This window comes from Stegodyphus dumicola, chromosome 6, assembly GCF_044657685.1.
Source record: "Stegodyphus dumicola isolate Sdum_Otavi_A_Nest chromosome 6, ASM4465768v1".
Lineage (NCBI taxonomy): Eukaryota > Metazoa > Arthropoda > Arachnida > Araneae > Eresidae > Stegodyphus > Stegodyphus dumicola.
The window spans coordinates 209264700-209278865 of NC_140773.1; the positions used below are offsets into that span (position 1 = coordinate 209264700).

Below are 14166 nucleotides of genomic sequence, written 5' to 3' on the forward strand. Positions count from 1 at the left end.
TGTATTGTTTTCTAAATTTTTTATTCAGCTTTATTAGATACATGATTAAATCTGCTTAAGTAACGTTTGTATGTAACATATACTTAAATTGTAATAACTCTAAGAAAGCATTTGCAGTTAAGTACATTTCCCATACTCTGTCTTCTTCGAAAAGTTGATTCTGTGCTCGTTGATATTTCATAAGATATAAATTTGTATTGAATAACAACAGGAGATAGAAGTAAAATTTTATTTTTTTTTCGTGAAACTGTATAACATTTGGAGAACAAGAAAACAAGATATATGTACAAATATATAAACTTTCAGAAAATTCTCTGAAAATAGAGCTTTTTGAAATAAAACAAAATAAATAAAATGAAGTTTGACTTCTACAGTCATCTAAGCATTTGAACAATACCTAATACTTCAAATGTAAAACTCTCCATGGGTGAAAAATGGCAATGGGAAAGGATGGATAGAATTAAGCAGGTGCCATATGATTATAATTTTTATCAGTTCTATAAGTTAATTAGATATAATTTTTTTCTTGATGCTGCTTTTAATACAAACGCTTCATCTGTTCATATATTATAAAAAACTAAAAACCAGTTAAGGGAAATAAATGGAAAGGAATAACTTGTTGCAAAATAACATTTTGCATAAACACAAGCAAGCATTTTTTACTAAATTGCACAAAAATATATTACTAATATAATTGAAATTAACAGTTTTTATACATTTCTTCCTATAAAAAATTATTTTATTTGGTACATATGAAAAGTGGAATAATTTAATTTATTTTGGTTTTTCAGTTCTGATTTTCAGATGCGGAACGAGGAGTGGAAAACTGCAAATTTTAATTTTAAAAATAACAAAGGAAAAAAAGATATAGAAGCTCTGGGTTCTTCTCTTTTTATCATTAAATTTACACTAGATTAAATGCAAAATGAAAGGAACTCAAGAAAAATTTTTTAAATAATCAACATCAATTCAGATTCCTTAAGATAGTTCAAATCAGATACTATTTTCAAATTTCACCCTATTGTGACTTCTCTCAATAGAAGAACACGTTTCGAATAAATCAGTATTAAATTTTCATTAAATTACAGTATAAATTACAGTAAAGTTTTAACCTTTTTAAATTTAAACTTTGCATAAACCTTATTAAAATAATATATAGAAATATGAGAAACTATATTAGTGCATTCAGGTGGAATTTTTAAAGTTTTTATTCCATGTTACTCAGTAATTTAATCACAAAACAAAAAATGCTGTAAATATTAAAATATTATAGGAATTTAAATACTCGAAGCCTAATTTCAATGAAAAACTTGCTGTCAGGAAACAGAGTTAAAAACAACTTTATTATTATTTCAATAATAAAATTTTTCTAAAAAATTATAAATCATATCGATTAGATCCATTATAAAAATATATCAATTAGAAATTGTAAAAAATAAAACAAATATATCAATTACTAAGATGTATATAATATACTGCTTAACTAGCTAAGAGTATATATTTTTTAATTAATAATACTCAAGTCTTGTTGAATGATTATTGCCAAGATTAGCAAATGGTAAATTAAAGATCTAATTATTCATGAAACGAAATACTTATAGGGCATAACAATGGAGAACATGAAAAATTGAAAAAGATATAAACATTTCTTTAAACTCATGATATATTTGGTTCTTTCTTCTAAAAGTTTGAAGATTTCAAAGACCTACATTGAAATGGCACTAATGTTTAAAAATTGCAAGAATTTAGTCATTAAGTTCACAACGTTAGAATATTAAACACTGAGTGGACTCCTTCAGTAAGCTATGCTTGTATAAATTGGTTTAAAAGTCAATAAAAGTGATTAAGAGCAATTCCACATTAAATAATAACATAACCTTGAAGCAACTTTATATAAGCAATGATAACATGCAATTTTATACAGAGCAGTCCAAAAAAAGGATACTATAATATTCCAAGGTCCTAACCTCACCCATGTAGGGACAAAACCTTTATAAAGTGCTAGGATCCCTTCTGTTTGAATGGTCTGAAATAAAAATAAAAATAAAAATAAAAAAAACCTATGAAATATAAATATATGGAGAAATTTTTCACACAATGAAAATATCAGCTTATTTCAATAGATTGTAAAAATAAGCCAAAAATAAATAAATTTAATACATTAACAAGTATTCTGTCAATTTAATTTTGATTTTTCTCTTATTTGCTGCTACGAAACAGAGTTTCTATTAAAAAAAAAATTTCTCATCTTATCAAATAACTTATATATAGACATCTCATCTTTTGAATGTAATAATTAAAAATTGTGAAGTTTTATAGATAGGTATGTTAGTTACTATAGATAGGTATGTTAGTTACTAAGACGAGACTTGTAATGGTGACTTGGCTTAGAAATGTTAACCACCTTTATGCATTATTCTGCTACCATTAAAAAAGCGCTATATTTTATGCTGTTATGTTATTGTGAAATTAGGTTAGATTGATTAATGCAAAGGCTATTTGTATAAGGAAAGGAACACCATGTATAAACTGACTCATATTTACATTACATGAGAGGAAAGCTATACATCTAACGAATTCACTGGGATTTGAACTGGGATGAGTTACAAACATTTAATGATCTTATTTGCATCCTGGATACAAGGGGAAAGAGACAAACACAACAGTAATTACCTTAAAATGACATTTTAGATTAGGGGCCAGATTTAAAAAAATCTCAAACTGATCAACAGTTTTTATACTTTTTATTATGGAATAGTAAGACTTTGAAAGATCTTAATTATTATTGTGAGTAATATTAGGTATTAACTGCAAGAATTTTTCAATATAAAATTATATATTTATATTACAATGTGTTGATATACTGTTAGTTTAGTCTTATGTTAAAGATAAAAGTCAAAATTTAAGCATGCTGCAAGTCTCCCATATTTTATAGTGAAAGATTTAAAAAAAATAATGTAACTGTCAATGCTTTTACAAAAATCTGAAATAAGATATTGCTAAAAAATTCACCAACCAATGATCGAGTGGATAAAGCCACAAAACATTGGCTGGTCTTTCACCTGTGGGAAATCCATCATAAAGACATCTCTCTATGCAAGCAAACAATCCGAGTGCACTCTCGCATTTTTAAACAATTCAGCCAATGCTCCAAAATTCAAATCACAATCTTAAATATGCCAAAATCTTTATCAGCAGCATTAAGGTTAGGTTAGGTTAATTAATTACAGCAAAACCTCAAGGGTTATCTGCTTAAGGGGAGGGATGCCTTCGTGGAAGACTTTCTAAAGGAAACTGGCTCGTATACATGTTACACATGGGGAAAACAACAAAAACACCCATGCAGCCAGCCCGTTCGTGGGATTCGAATCTCGGACCGAACTACCAGCATTCAGCGACTTTACCGCGCGCAGCATTAAGAATTATACATATAAACTGGTTAAGATTTTGAAATCTATATCAAAATAAATGTTTCCATCTTAACAAGATTAAAAAACATTTTAATAATTGAAAATAAGAAATATTTTTAAATCAAAATTTAAGCATTTTTTAACTTTTTTACCTGTAACTAAACCTAGAAAATTAATACATATATACCTATTAAATATTACAATTAAAATAATAACTTTAAATATTGTAGAAACTTCTAATGATATTAAATTTGAAATAAATATAATACAAATGCACGTATGTATTATATTAAAGATTCGTATATCATAGTATAATTAAAATATCCCAAGTATGCGATACAAAAAAAGCATTTAAACAACTACTATATTATTCAAAATCTATTAATTAAAATGGAACCTTGAACTATAAATTTTCAATGACGTGAAAGAAAAAAAGATGATAAATACAAGGAAACAATTATGCCCAGAAACTATTATACACTGTAAATATTAATATGGAGAATATATCTATAATTGAAGTTCACCTGTTCTGAGCTCTGTACAGCAGTTAATATTTATCTATCAGGAAGGTATGGAATGTTATGAGCACCTTAATGCAGAGATGGGAAATAATTTTTAACTCTCCACTGCAGTCACTTTTCTGCTTTATTCTCAATTTGAATTAAACTACAGCAATGACTAGCATAATCAGTAAAAATTTATATATACAGTGCAAAGACCATTATTATTAGTTCTTAAAATACCATGTTCAACAATCAAGCATAATGATTGCCTTGAAATGCTCCATGCTTAGTGGAAATATGTTACTTTTTTGATTGAGAAAAGATGTTACACTGTTATGATGAACCAGGTCTTTGAAGACAGCTGCAGAGCCAAGCATCATCTAGATTCTGGTCTCGGAATCAAGATATCAAACATTAGGAAAATGGCTTGAAAATGGTTACACATGCAGCAGTATCATCCTGAATAAAAACTACTGTTCCAAGGCACTACTGTGCATATGCTACCCAAATGACGAAATTTTCCAACAACAATGCACTTCTCTTCCCCAAAACAGAGCATGTCACAAAACTAATGGAAGTGAACTTTTCAAGAAAGAATGGTGGAGACATATGCACCATACTATTATTTTAGGTAAGTGTAATGGATTCATAAGATTATGGCAAAGCACCCTTAGGCCTTGGCTCACAGCAGTGCTTAAACAACCATCCACATGAGCCATCAGCCAGTGTGAGATACATGAGCAAGCAGACAGACCATGATGTGAAAATTAATACATATGCTGCATGCATTACACATAAGGAAGTGCCATCTAGCAATAAAATTAGGAGTTTCGCTTTTAATTTCTCATTACTTTATTAAGATGTTAAAAAATTTCAGAACTTTCTGAAGCATGTTTATGGCTGTGGAATTTGCTACAGATAAATGACAGTTTATTTACTGTCAATGCGAATAAACGATAAACAGTTTTTGGACTAAAACGTTGTACACTTTCTTGGCTGATTTTGCCTCAATGAAAATACGATTTTTCAAATTCAACTCAAATTCATTTTGAACGATAAGCGTTTAAAAACACAAGCTCACATGAACAGCACAGTGGAAGGAACCAGTATAAATGACTTGGACAGGAGCAGCTCCAACAACAGCAGTTCTTAATCTCTTTTGGTTCATCAACCTTGTCTGAAATAGAAAATAACAATGATAGATTGAAATTAAGAGCAGGGAGATAATCTAAAAATTCTAAATTAAAATTTAGCACATCAAAGATTACCATTACAATTTGATCTTTACATTCGGATTCCAATTTAATACCTGAAACAGCTGCAATAAGCTTACTAATTTAAGAACTAATCCCCAGAAATTCTACATACTGAACATAAAGTCATCTTTAACACATTGAGCGCCCAGTCAGCCATCTGTGGCTGACACTAGACTTTCCATTTAGGCTGGCTGACAGCGTGTAACATGATATATAACTACAAAATTTTCACTGTTTTATGGACTTACAGAAAATTTATTTAAAATTTACTTAATTTTGGTTCATTACAGGACTAATTGATTTCATTGAAATATGGTACACATAAAAACGGTCTCTTTTTCTTTTTTGGCCATTACTCTACCACCTTCTGTTGCATTTTTATTATAACATAATTTACAATATTTTTGTATTTCAGAGGCTTCTCCCGGTTTTCTTTGGAATTTATGTTGTTATTTTTTAGATATTCTTGCATTTCTGTTCAATGGAATGTCTTCTTTTTTCACAACTTGTAAGGGATAGCGCTATTTCTTTCCGAAATTCAGTTAATTTTCTGCTTCGTAATATCTTTGTATAGAATGCAACTATTTACAAAACAGACTTGGCACACAGCGTGTTTAATGAATGCTTATAGGAATCACATTCCAAACGTAAACTCTCTTCTACTGTATAAGAATCCCTGGCCCTACAATACCAGCACTTTTAAGCGGTGCGCGTGGTCTGAACGGGATTGCCTAAGAAATACGCGTGGCACTCAACGTGTTAAAATAAATTATTAAAAATAGCAATGCCAAACAGTTCATAAAAAACTTACTATGGGATCATTCCATCACAGTCCTATTCATTTAATTGGGAGGAAGAAGACTTAATTTTTCAAGTACATTTTTTTCATTTGCACAAGAGCTTTTCAGTAAGTATTTTATGCAAGATAAGTCTCAATTTCTTTTTGATAAAAATGCAAAACTGATGTAATGAAAACATTAACACTTTATTAAAAATTTAAGGCAAGAAAAATCATAAAATATTTTGCTCAAAATGCTCATTATACGTGATAAACTATGAACACTGAACAAATTTGATTATACAATATGTCACATAGAATTAATACACACAATAAATTTTTCCCAAAAGCTGGAAAAAGAGGAAGGTGAAATTTGCTAGAAAATCCTGATATTTTGTAGTCAACAACTTAAAGGGTTTGGGTTACACAATATGAAACAAAAATCCCAAGTATTAGCATTTAATGAACTATGTAAAATATTATATACCATATTTAACTAGTTATTTATAAACCATATTCTGGCAATATTAAGGTTATTCAGCAAGATGATTTCAAAGTAAATTTTCTGAGTAATATTTTGCTACATTATACACAGAGAATTTTTCTTTAATGAAAGTCATTTTTACCATTGTTTTATATTCCAAAAAAGGATCATTCTAGACTCATTCTTTTATGTGAATTGGAATATTTACATGTAATAGACTAACTATAATGCTTAAGAAAATGAGCTTTATTCAAGAAATCTACTATATAATGCTATAACTGGTCTGAAACCTGAAATTTTGAAAGATAGTTCTAATTTTCGTTTGGATTTTAGAATAAGATTGTTTTGCTTTATACTTGTTTTGTCTAAATGTTCACAAACATAGAAATAATAGTAAATTAATAATTGTAATAGAAATTTGAAAGTCATCGTAAGATGTCCAATACATGAATTTAACAAAAAAATATCTAATATTAAAAAAATTCACTAAAATTCACACCCCCCAAAGGAAATTCTCACTAAGGTAAAATTACTACTCTATTGATTCACAGATAATAACACTTTTTCTGTAGAATTATACTGTATCAATGCAGACTAAAAAAACATTACGTACCCTTACAACATCAATAGGTGTAGATGCAATAGCACCAGCTAGACCTGCAGTAAAACTAGATCTACAAAGAACAATCACAATTATTCTTATGAAACTCAAAAGAATCAGCAGAAAAACAATGACAAAAAAAACGATAACCTGCTTTCTGATATACTTACACAAAATGATTTAAAACACTATCATCCATAGTACCAGATAAAATGAGATTCTTTTTGGTTATATCATACACTGGAAGTTCGACACCAGCACATACAGCAGCTCTCTGCGCAGTTGGGCAAACACCCTAATAAAATAAATAAAATTATATACATTTGACTTATGTTAAGTAACAAGAAATGTGGAAGATTTATACATGTCAAAATTTCCAACTCTTAATTTTTAATGCAAATTAAAGTTAAGAAAACTAACACCAACCTTAAATTAGCTTCTCTTAAAAATGCCACTCCATAATCGCTGCATAAATTTTTCTGTACCCTATTAATGCAATCAGTGAATACTAGGATTTGATTTGAATACTAGTTTGAGGTTGGCGAATTAAAGGTAAAATATTATTGAATTTATTCATGTCTTGTGAAATGAGTTTTCTGTAACAAGTTCTATATTTATTATTTAACTATAATAAGAAACTGGTACAGTCAAAAGTCGTTAATTCGGACACCCATAATTCGGAATGATCTATAATCCGGACCTCAAAACTAAAAACTTTCTGCGCATGCGCCGCATTGACACATGCGCATAGGCGTTTACGCATGCACGTAAGACCTTTTACGACTGCGCATATGAGTGTGCGCAAGTGCAGAATACGTTTTCGCGTGCGCGTTTTATGTATAATGGACGTATAAGCTAAAATTATCTAATTATCTATTTCAGTTAATGTTGGATTGCGTGGTTCCTTAATTTTCGAATTGGATCCGGCTTATTATTTTTTGCAGACTGTAAGAGCAATTTTATAAAAGTAAGCTTAAACTTTCGATTATATCAAATAGAATTTCCGATATATATTTGTTAATATGTAAAGGATCTAAAGCGAAAGTATGTTTTGAAATCCGAAATCTGTTTATCAATTTCACGCTGCTCGGCGGGGAGGATCGCCGTAATGAATTGGAAGTTGATCTGTCAACACTATCCTTATCTTCAGCGCAGATTTTTTATTTTATTTGGCTTATAATTCCTTACCAAATGTAGTATTTCATCTCGATATGCTCCGTCTTTGATATGATTTAAAACAAGTTCCTCGTCATTATAATTCGCTTTCGATAGCGAAGAAAGTGACAGAGGTTATTGAAAACGAAAAAATTTCGATTGACAAATTAATCGGTGTTCTAGACACAGCAATTATAGGACTTGAACAGCGGAACTTTGTAACTGAACAAGAAATTATGTCTGTTTAATAGAATTAAAGAGAAAGTATTATCACATGAAACGAAGCAAAACTTAAACAACTTACATTGAAAGAAATGTTTCATAATGTAAACAAATAAATATTAAGCTTTTTCTTTTTGCAAATTTTGATACCCTTTAGATCATAATTGTTCTTTATTTCATAAATTACGTTTTCATATTTTTAATTTTAGAATTTCTGCATGCCATCTTACGAGATTTAAACTGATGATCTATAATCCGGAAAAATCGATAATCCGGAATCGCCGAAGTCCCGACGAGTCCGGATTAACGACTTTTGACTGTATTTATATTAATTGATCAATGACTCAGATAGAATGTATAAAACTCAAATAAGATAATAAATTAATAGCATCAATATTAAAATTCTTGAAAAATTTATAAAATCTAAAAAAGAGATAAAGTACATAATTCTAGGAATAAAATATATAATTCTAAGAAGATTGTTGCAGAGCTACATGTAAAGAAAAATATTCTAACAAAACATTTTCATTTTAAAAAATTCAAACAAATACACAAAAAAGGATGGAAAATCACGAAACATACTCACCCGCCATAAACCTTTAACACCTTCAGTACAATAGATGTCAAGGAAGCAGCGGAACATACCCTTCTGTGAGTAAGCTTTGTTTTGAGCTTGCAAACGCACCTATAAATTACAAACAAAATTTACTATTTGGGGGGCAGAATATTAAAAAATTTAATACTAATTGCTTTTAAATATAATAGCAAATTACAGAAAATATTCACATACAATTTAAACTTAAAGAAAACTCAAAGACTGGTTAGTTTATACACAAACTCTCTCTTTCACGTACAAATATCCACTACAAAACCAAATTCTCATGTAACAATTATATAAATATCACATTTTAATTAACACATATTAAATATATATGCATGTAAGAGACTGCGCCATTATTCCATAATTACAAATTTGTTTCACAAATTCAAAGGTTTACAACTGGAAATAGAGGCAGCACATTACATATTGGCAAGATAGCGGTAGGCAGGTATAAGAAGAAAAGTAAAGATTATGTTATTAACCCATTAGCCGCTGGTGTTGCGTTGACGCAACGGTCAAAATAAATGGGTATATAAATATAACTACCTAAAATATTTTATACCAGCAGATGATTTTGTGTAGGGAATATTATGAATATTATTTCTGTAAAAAAATATTTGCCTTCAACAATCATTTTGTTTATAATAATTAATCTCATACTTTAAGCAAAATTTAAGCAAAATTTTCAACCGGGTATTTTTGTTGAAAATATTTAATGAAAGAATTGCCGTCTTTATGAGTGATCTATTTTTAGTCAAGGTCACCATTTATCAGAACATTACATCAGTCAGATGTTTATATTTGTGTTGGGAATAAAGGGAAATCAGGTGTTGCAATGACGCAACGTCAGCAGGAAACGGGTAGTCAATCTCCTTTTTCACTCATTCCTTTCGATGTTCTGGTTCATGTTCTAGTTATTTAAAAATGCTTAGAACGAGGTATCTTACATTAGAAGAAGCCCTTCAAAGATATTTTGATGAAGAAACAGATGATGATAATGTTAATAATGACCAGAATGAAACCGATATTGTTGTTGTTCCCCCAGAAATTGCAGAAGCTAGTGACAAAGAAGAAAGGAATGGCAATGTTTTAAATAATGATAATGATATTTTACCATATGATACTGCTGGGGAAGTTGAAATTCACGTAAGAAGTAAGTTTCAGCCTTCTAAAAGCAGTTACAGCCATACTAAAAAGTTTAAGAAGCAGAAGACTGAAATCTTGAAGTGGATAAAAAAAGGAGCTGTTAGTTATGTCTCAGGAAGAACATGAAGAAAGAGATAGAAGAGAAATTATAAGACAAAATACAAGGTAAAACTAGTGCGCAGATTTTCGATTTTCATTTTGGTTTAGACATTTACTCTCTTCTCGTTGAACAGACAAATATATACACTCCACTCAGGAAAGAAAAAGAAAAAAAAAAAAAAAGGCCCAGAATTTATTGCATTTGAAGCCTATATGAGAAGATTTATTGGAATATTATTGCTTACAGGATATCATTCTTTACCTCAAGAAAAAATGTACTGGTCTTTTGATAAGGACATTTCTGTTCCTGTTGTACGAGAGAATCGATATCACGTTTGCAGTACAGGAATATGAAGCAGAATTTGCATTTGACAATACTGATAAATTATATGAGATGAGACCGTATCTAAACTTACTAAATATCACCACTTTTTACTACTGGAAATATAAAGTCTCTTTTAGATTTCAGACATGAGAATGCATTATTCCTTTTGCAAACTCCTATTGAGAGTGTAGAATTAGCCAGAAATAGATCAGCAACGGAAGACCTAGTAAATTCAGCATTCAAAAACCATTGCATGGAGATGGTAGACATTTTATCGTAAACTTCATTGATAACAAAAGACTTTGTTGTAAAGAGTACCATAGCCAGACTGTTTAGAGATGCAAAGTATGTAATGTAGCTTCACATCATGATTGTAATCAAGCTTTTTATGCTTGAAACTTTCAGTTGAAATAATCTATATTTGTAAAAGAAATACAATGTATATTTTAAAATTAAATTAATTACAAGTAAAGTGATTTGTAGATTTATAAAACATTATACAGCTAAAAAGTAATCCTGCGCTCCACTCAAAAGAAACATCACATGAGTACAATCCTACTCACTAAACATCCAGTCTTATTCCGCTGACGTTGCGCGAACGCAACACTCGCTTTTTCCACAAGAGCATTTTTTTTAAATTTTCAATGTAAATTTATGTTATAAATTGCTTAATTTAATATTTGTTATTATTTTCATGAGAAAAGAAACATTCCTTGTAGTTTTGGCGGTTAATGGGTAAATAATAGATTAAGAATGATGAAGTTACTTTAAATTCTCAACAAAAGAGCACAGTATCACTTTGTTACAACCTGTTTATTAAAGTTTTTATTTGAATACTATTGGGTAAGGTGTTTGATCAGCAAAAGCAAAATACATTTCAACTATATTTTTTAGTTAAGGTCCCAATTTCTTTTTCCTGACTTTATGTTTTGTCAGTTCACCCAAAGAAAACTCGCCAATGGCTGGTAATGTCTCCTTATACATTGCACACCATATAGCATATGTATTTGATTCAGCATTATAATTGAACATCACTTTTAGAGCAAGGCTATTTGGAGGCAATTTCTCAGAAGAAAACGTCTTGATAGAAGTGGTTTTTTTAATATTGAATTCTGCAGATCTTGTGCTCCTTCAGTATGTGATATAATAAATTTTATTTGGTGTTGAACATTATCATGAGTTTCAGTTGCTTGTGCTTCTGAGAATTCTGCTGGCGAAACATCCTCAAATATAGACCTTTCTTCTAAACTGATGTCTGAAATTTTAATGGCCTCCTCTGTATTACTAGTTAACTTCCTTTCTTCCAAAAGCTCATTATTCACAACTATTTCAATTTTTATTTCTTTCTCTTCTTCTGATCTGGAATCCAAGTCTTCTGCACTCACTCTCTCTAAACTCCTGCGCGCATGCGCCTGACTATGAGTCTCCACAACATTCAAGAGAACTGGTCGTTTCCTAATTTGCTCTATCAACTGTGCAGTTTTATTTCCTAACAAATAGTACTCTTTATCTAACTCTACTGGAGTAACCGCTGTCTTTGTGGTGACCACACCAAAACCACCTTCAATGGTGACTTTTGACAAAGGTAACATTTACATTCTGTGAAAGCCTTTACCTTCATTTTTACTGTTATGCAAAGTAGAAGATTCAAATTTCAGAAGCTAATAAAATCCAGTTTTTCTTTTTATTCTTTGAAAGTATACATAATGCAATTTTACACCAATGCATACCTGCCAACCTCTAAAGATAAAAATTCAGAAGATTTCTCCAAAATTCAGAAGAACATGAAGAATTAATATCATGTTTTGATATTAAAAAATTAATTTATACAAATAGAAAAAAGAAAATTGTACTTACATTAGTAAATCTCAATTAAGTAGTAACTAAAAAAATTATTAGGAAACATAAAACAAGAACTTAATGTTACACAAAAAAATTATTGCAATGAATTTAGAGTGCATTTTTTGGCTTTAGCCAAAAATTCTTTGGAAAATTTCCTGCCATAACAATTAGTTTCCTCATAACATTTAGCAATTAAAATATTTTCTAGAGTTTTTGGTGAAATTGAAGAACGAAACATTTTGTTTTTTTTTCACAACACTGAAGACTCTCTCGCACTCAGCATTACTGTGTGGAATTACGAGAACAGCACATAAAACTCTTGCTAGTCTATCATATTTTGGTGTTCCATCAGCTCTTTTTATTCTTTTTAAGGTACCAACGAGGACATCAAGTCTATCTTCTCCAGAACTGGCAAAGTCTTCCAATTGTGCAGCAAAAAATTGGTTCTGTAGTTCATCTAAAGCATTCATTTCCTTTAATTGTTAACAAAAATAGAAATTTATCAATAAAAAAACGAATCTTTTCAAAAGATGAATTTTCAATTTGTTTCAAATTTGCCACTTCAGCATTTAAAAGAACTTCATTTTGCAAAGGAAACTTCCTTACAATGTAATCACAGGCTGAGGAAAAGTACTTTCTAACACATTGAAAAATTTCTTTTTTTCTCATGATCTTTCAAAGAATTTACAAGTTCCCTGGTTTGATTTCCAATTATAAGATCATTGTCATCCTTTTGATTTGCCAAACTATTATAGGCAACACAAATCAACACACTGTTTTTCACAACGGATGGTTTTACAAACTTAGTATAAAGTTGTTTCAAAAGATCATTAAGAATTTGGATAAGCAGGGGAGATTTTGGCAAAGCTGATTGTAGAAGGGTATTTACAAAAATCTTAATGGTACTTAACACAAAACTACAATATGCTTTGTTCAAATCCAAAGAAAGAAGATAGAAAATCCTTTCCTCCCGGCTAATAGAAGACTGTTTCTTCTTCCCTTCAACTTCTTTAACAAAGTTGACCTTTGAGGAGTCTTCTAAGCATTTTCTTTTTAAAGCGTTTGATTCTGTGTGTTGGCTTTTCCCTTTTAAAGCATTTTGATTAGAAGCAAAGTTGGTTTTTGGAATCTTATATGCTGACAAATTTGATGGGATCTGTGGTTTCGTTTTGGTCTCTTCGTGGAAATATTTTAGCAATGCATCCCACTGTTCAATAAACCTTCCTAGCGCTCTGCCTAAGGATAACCATCTTGTGCATACATGTTTCAGAATTTTTCTCATTTCACCAGAGCACAGTTCTTGGAAATTCTTTAGGTTTTCTTTAGGTTTTTAGACTTAACATGCTTCACAATGTTGCTTCTTCCACCGTGACTTATTATGAAGTCACACATGCACACGTTGCAAAATGCATAGTTATTTCCTTTGAAGGATTCTTTAATTGTTGGAAATTCGGCTTTTTAGGCAGGCCGAAAATACTGAGAATACGGTTTATTTGAACTCATTTCATAACAACGACGTATTAAGAAAATTTGTAGGACGTGCAAAAAAAAAAAAGAAAAGAAAAGAAAAGAAAAGAAGAATGCGACAATCCATGCTTGCTGAGTCCGAGCTGAGTAATTCCCTTGCTGCTGAAGCGAATGCGAAAAAAATAATCTGGCGCCCACAAAGAAAAGCGTGGGAGAAACAAGTTCAGTGCATTGGATTGGCTGGTTAAGCGGCAAGTTGGGAGAAACCGCAGGTTAC

General features: G+C 30.3%; 1 protein-coding gene across 4 annotated transcripts in view; it reads right to left on the reverse strand.

The window, feature by feature from the left end:
- Positions 1-215: 215 nt before the first annotated feature.
- Positions 216-14166, reverse strand: part of Bmcp (uncoupling protein Bmcp mitochondrial) — an 87575-nt gene continuing 73624 nt past the window's right edge. For all 4 annotated transcript variants that reach the window (XM_035352731.2, XM_085819438.1, XM_035352730.2 and 1 more), the window contains exons 6-11: positions 8996-9094; positions 7203-7327; positions 7045-7105; positions 4995-5090; positions 1946-2026; positions 216-577 (exon numbers count right to left, since the gene is read on the reverse strand). In XM_035352731.2, coding sequence (XP_035208622.1) covers positions 539-577; positions 1946-2026; positions 4995-5090; positions 7045-7105; positions 7203-7327; positions 8996-9094 — 501 coding nt within the window. In that variant the 3' untranslated portion in view covers positions 216-538. The remainder of the gene's footprint in view (positions 578-1945; positions 2027-4994; positions 5091-7044; positions 7106-7202; positions 7328-8995; positions 9095-14166) is intronic.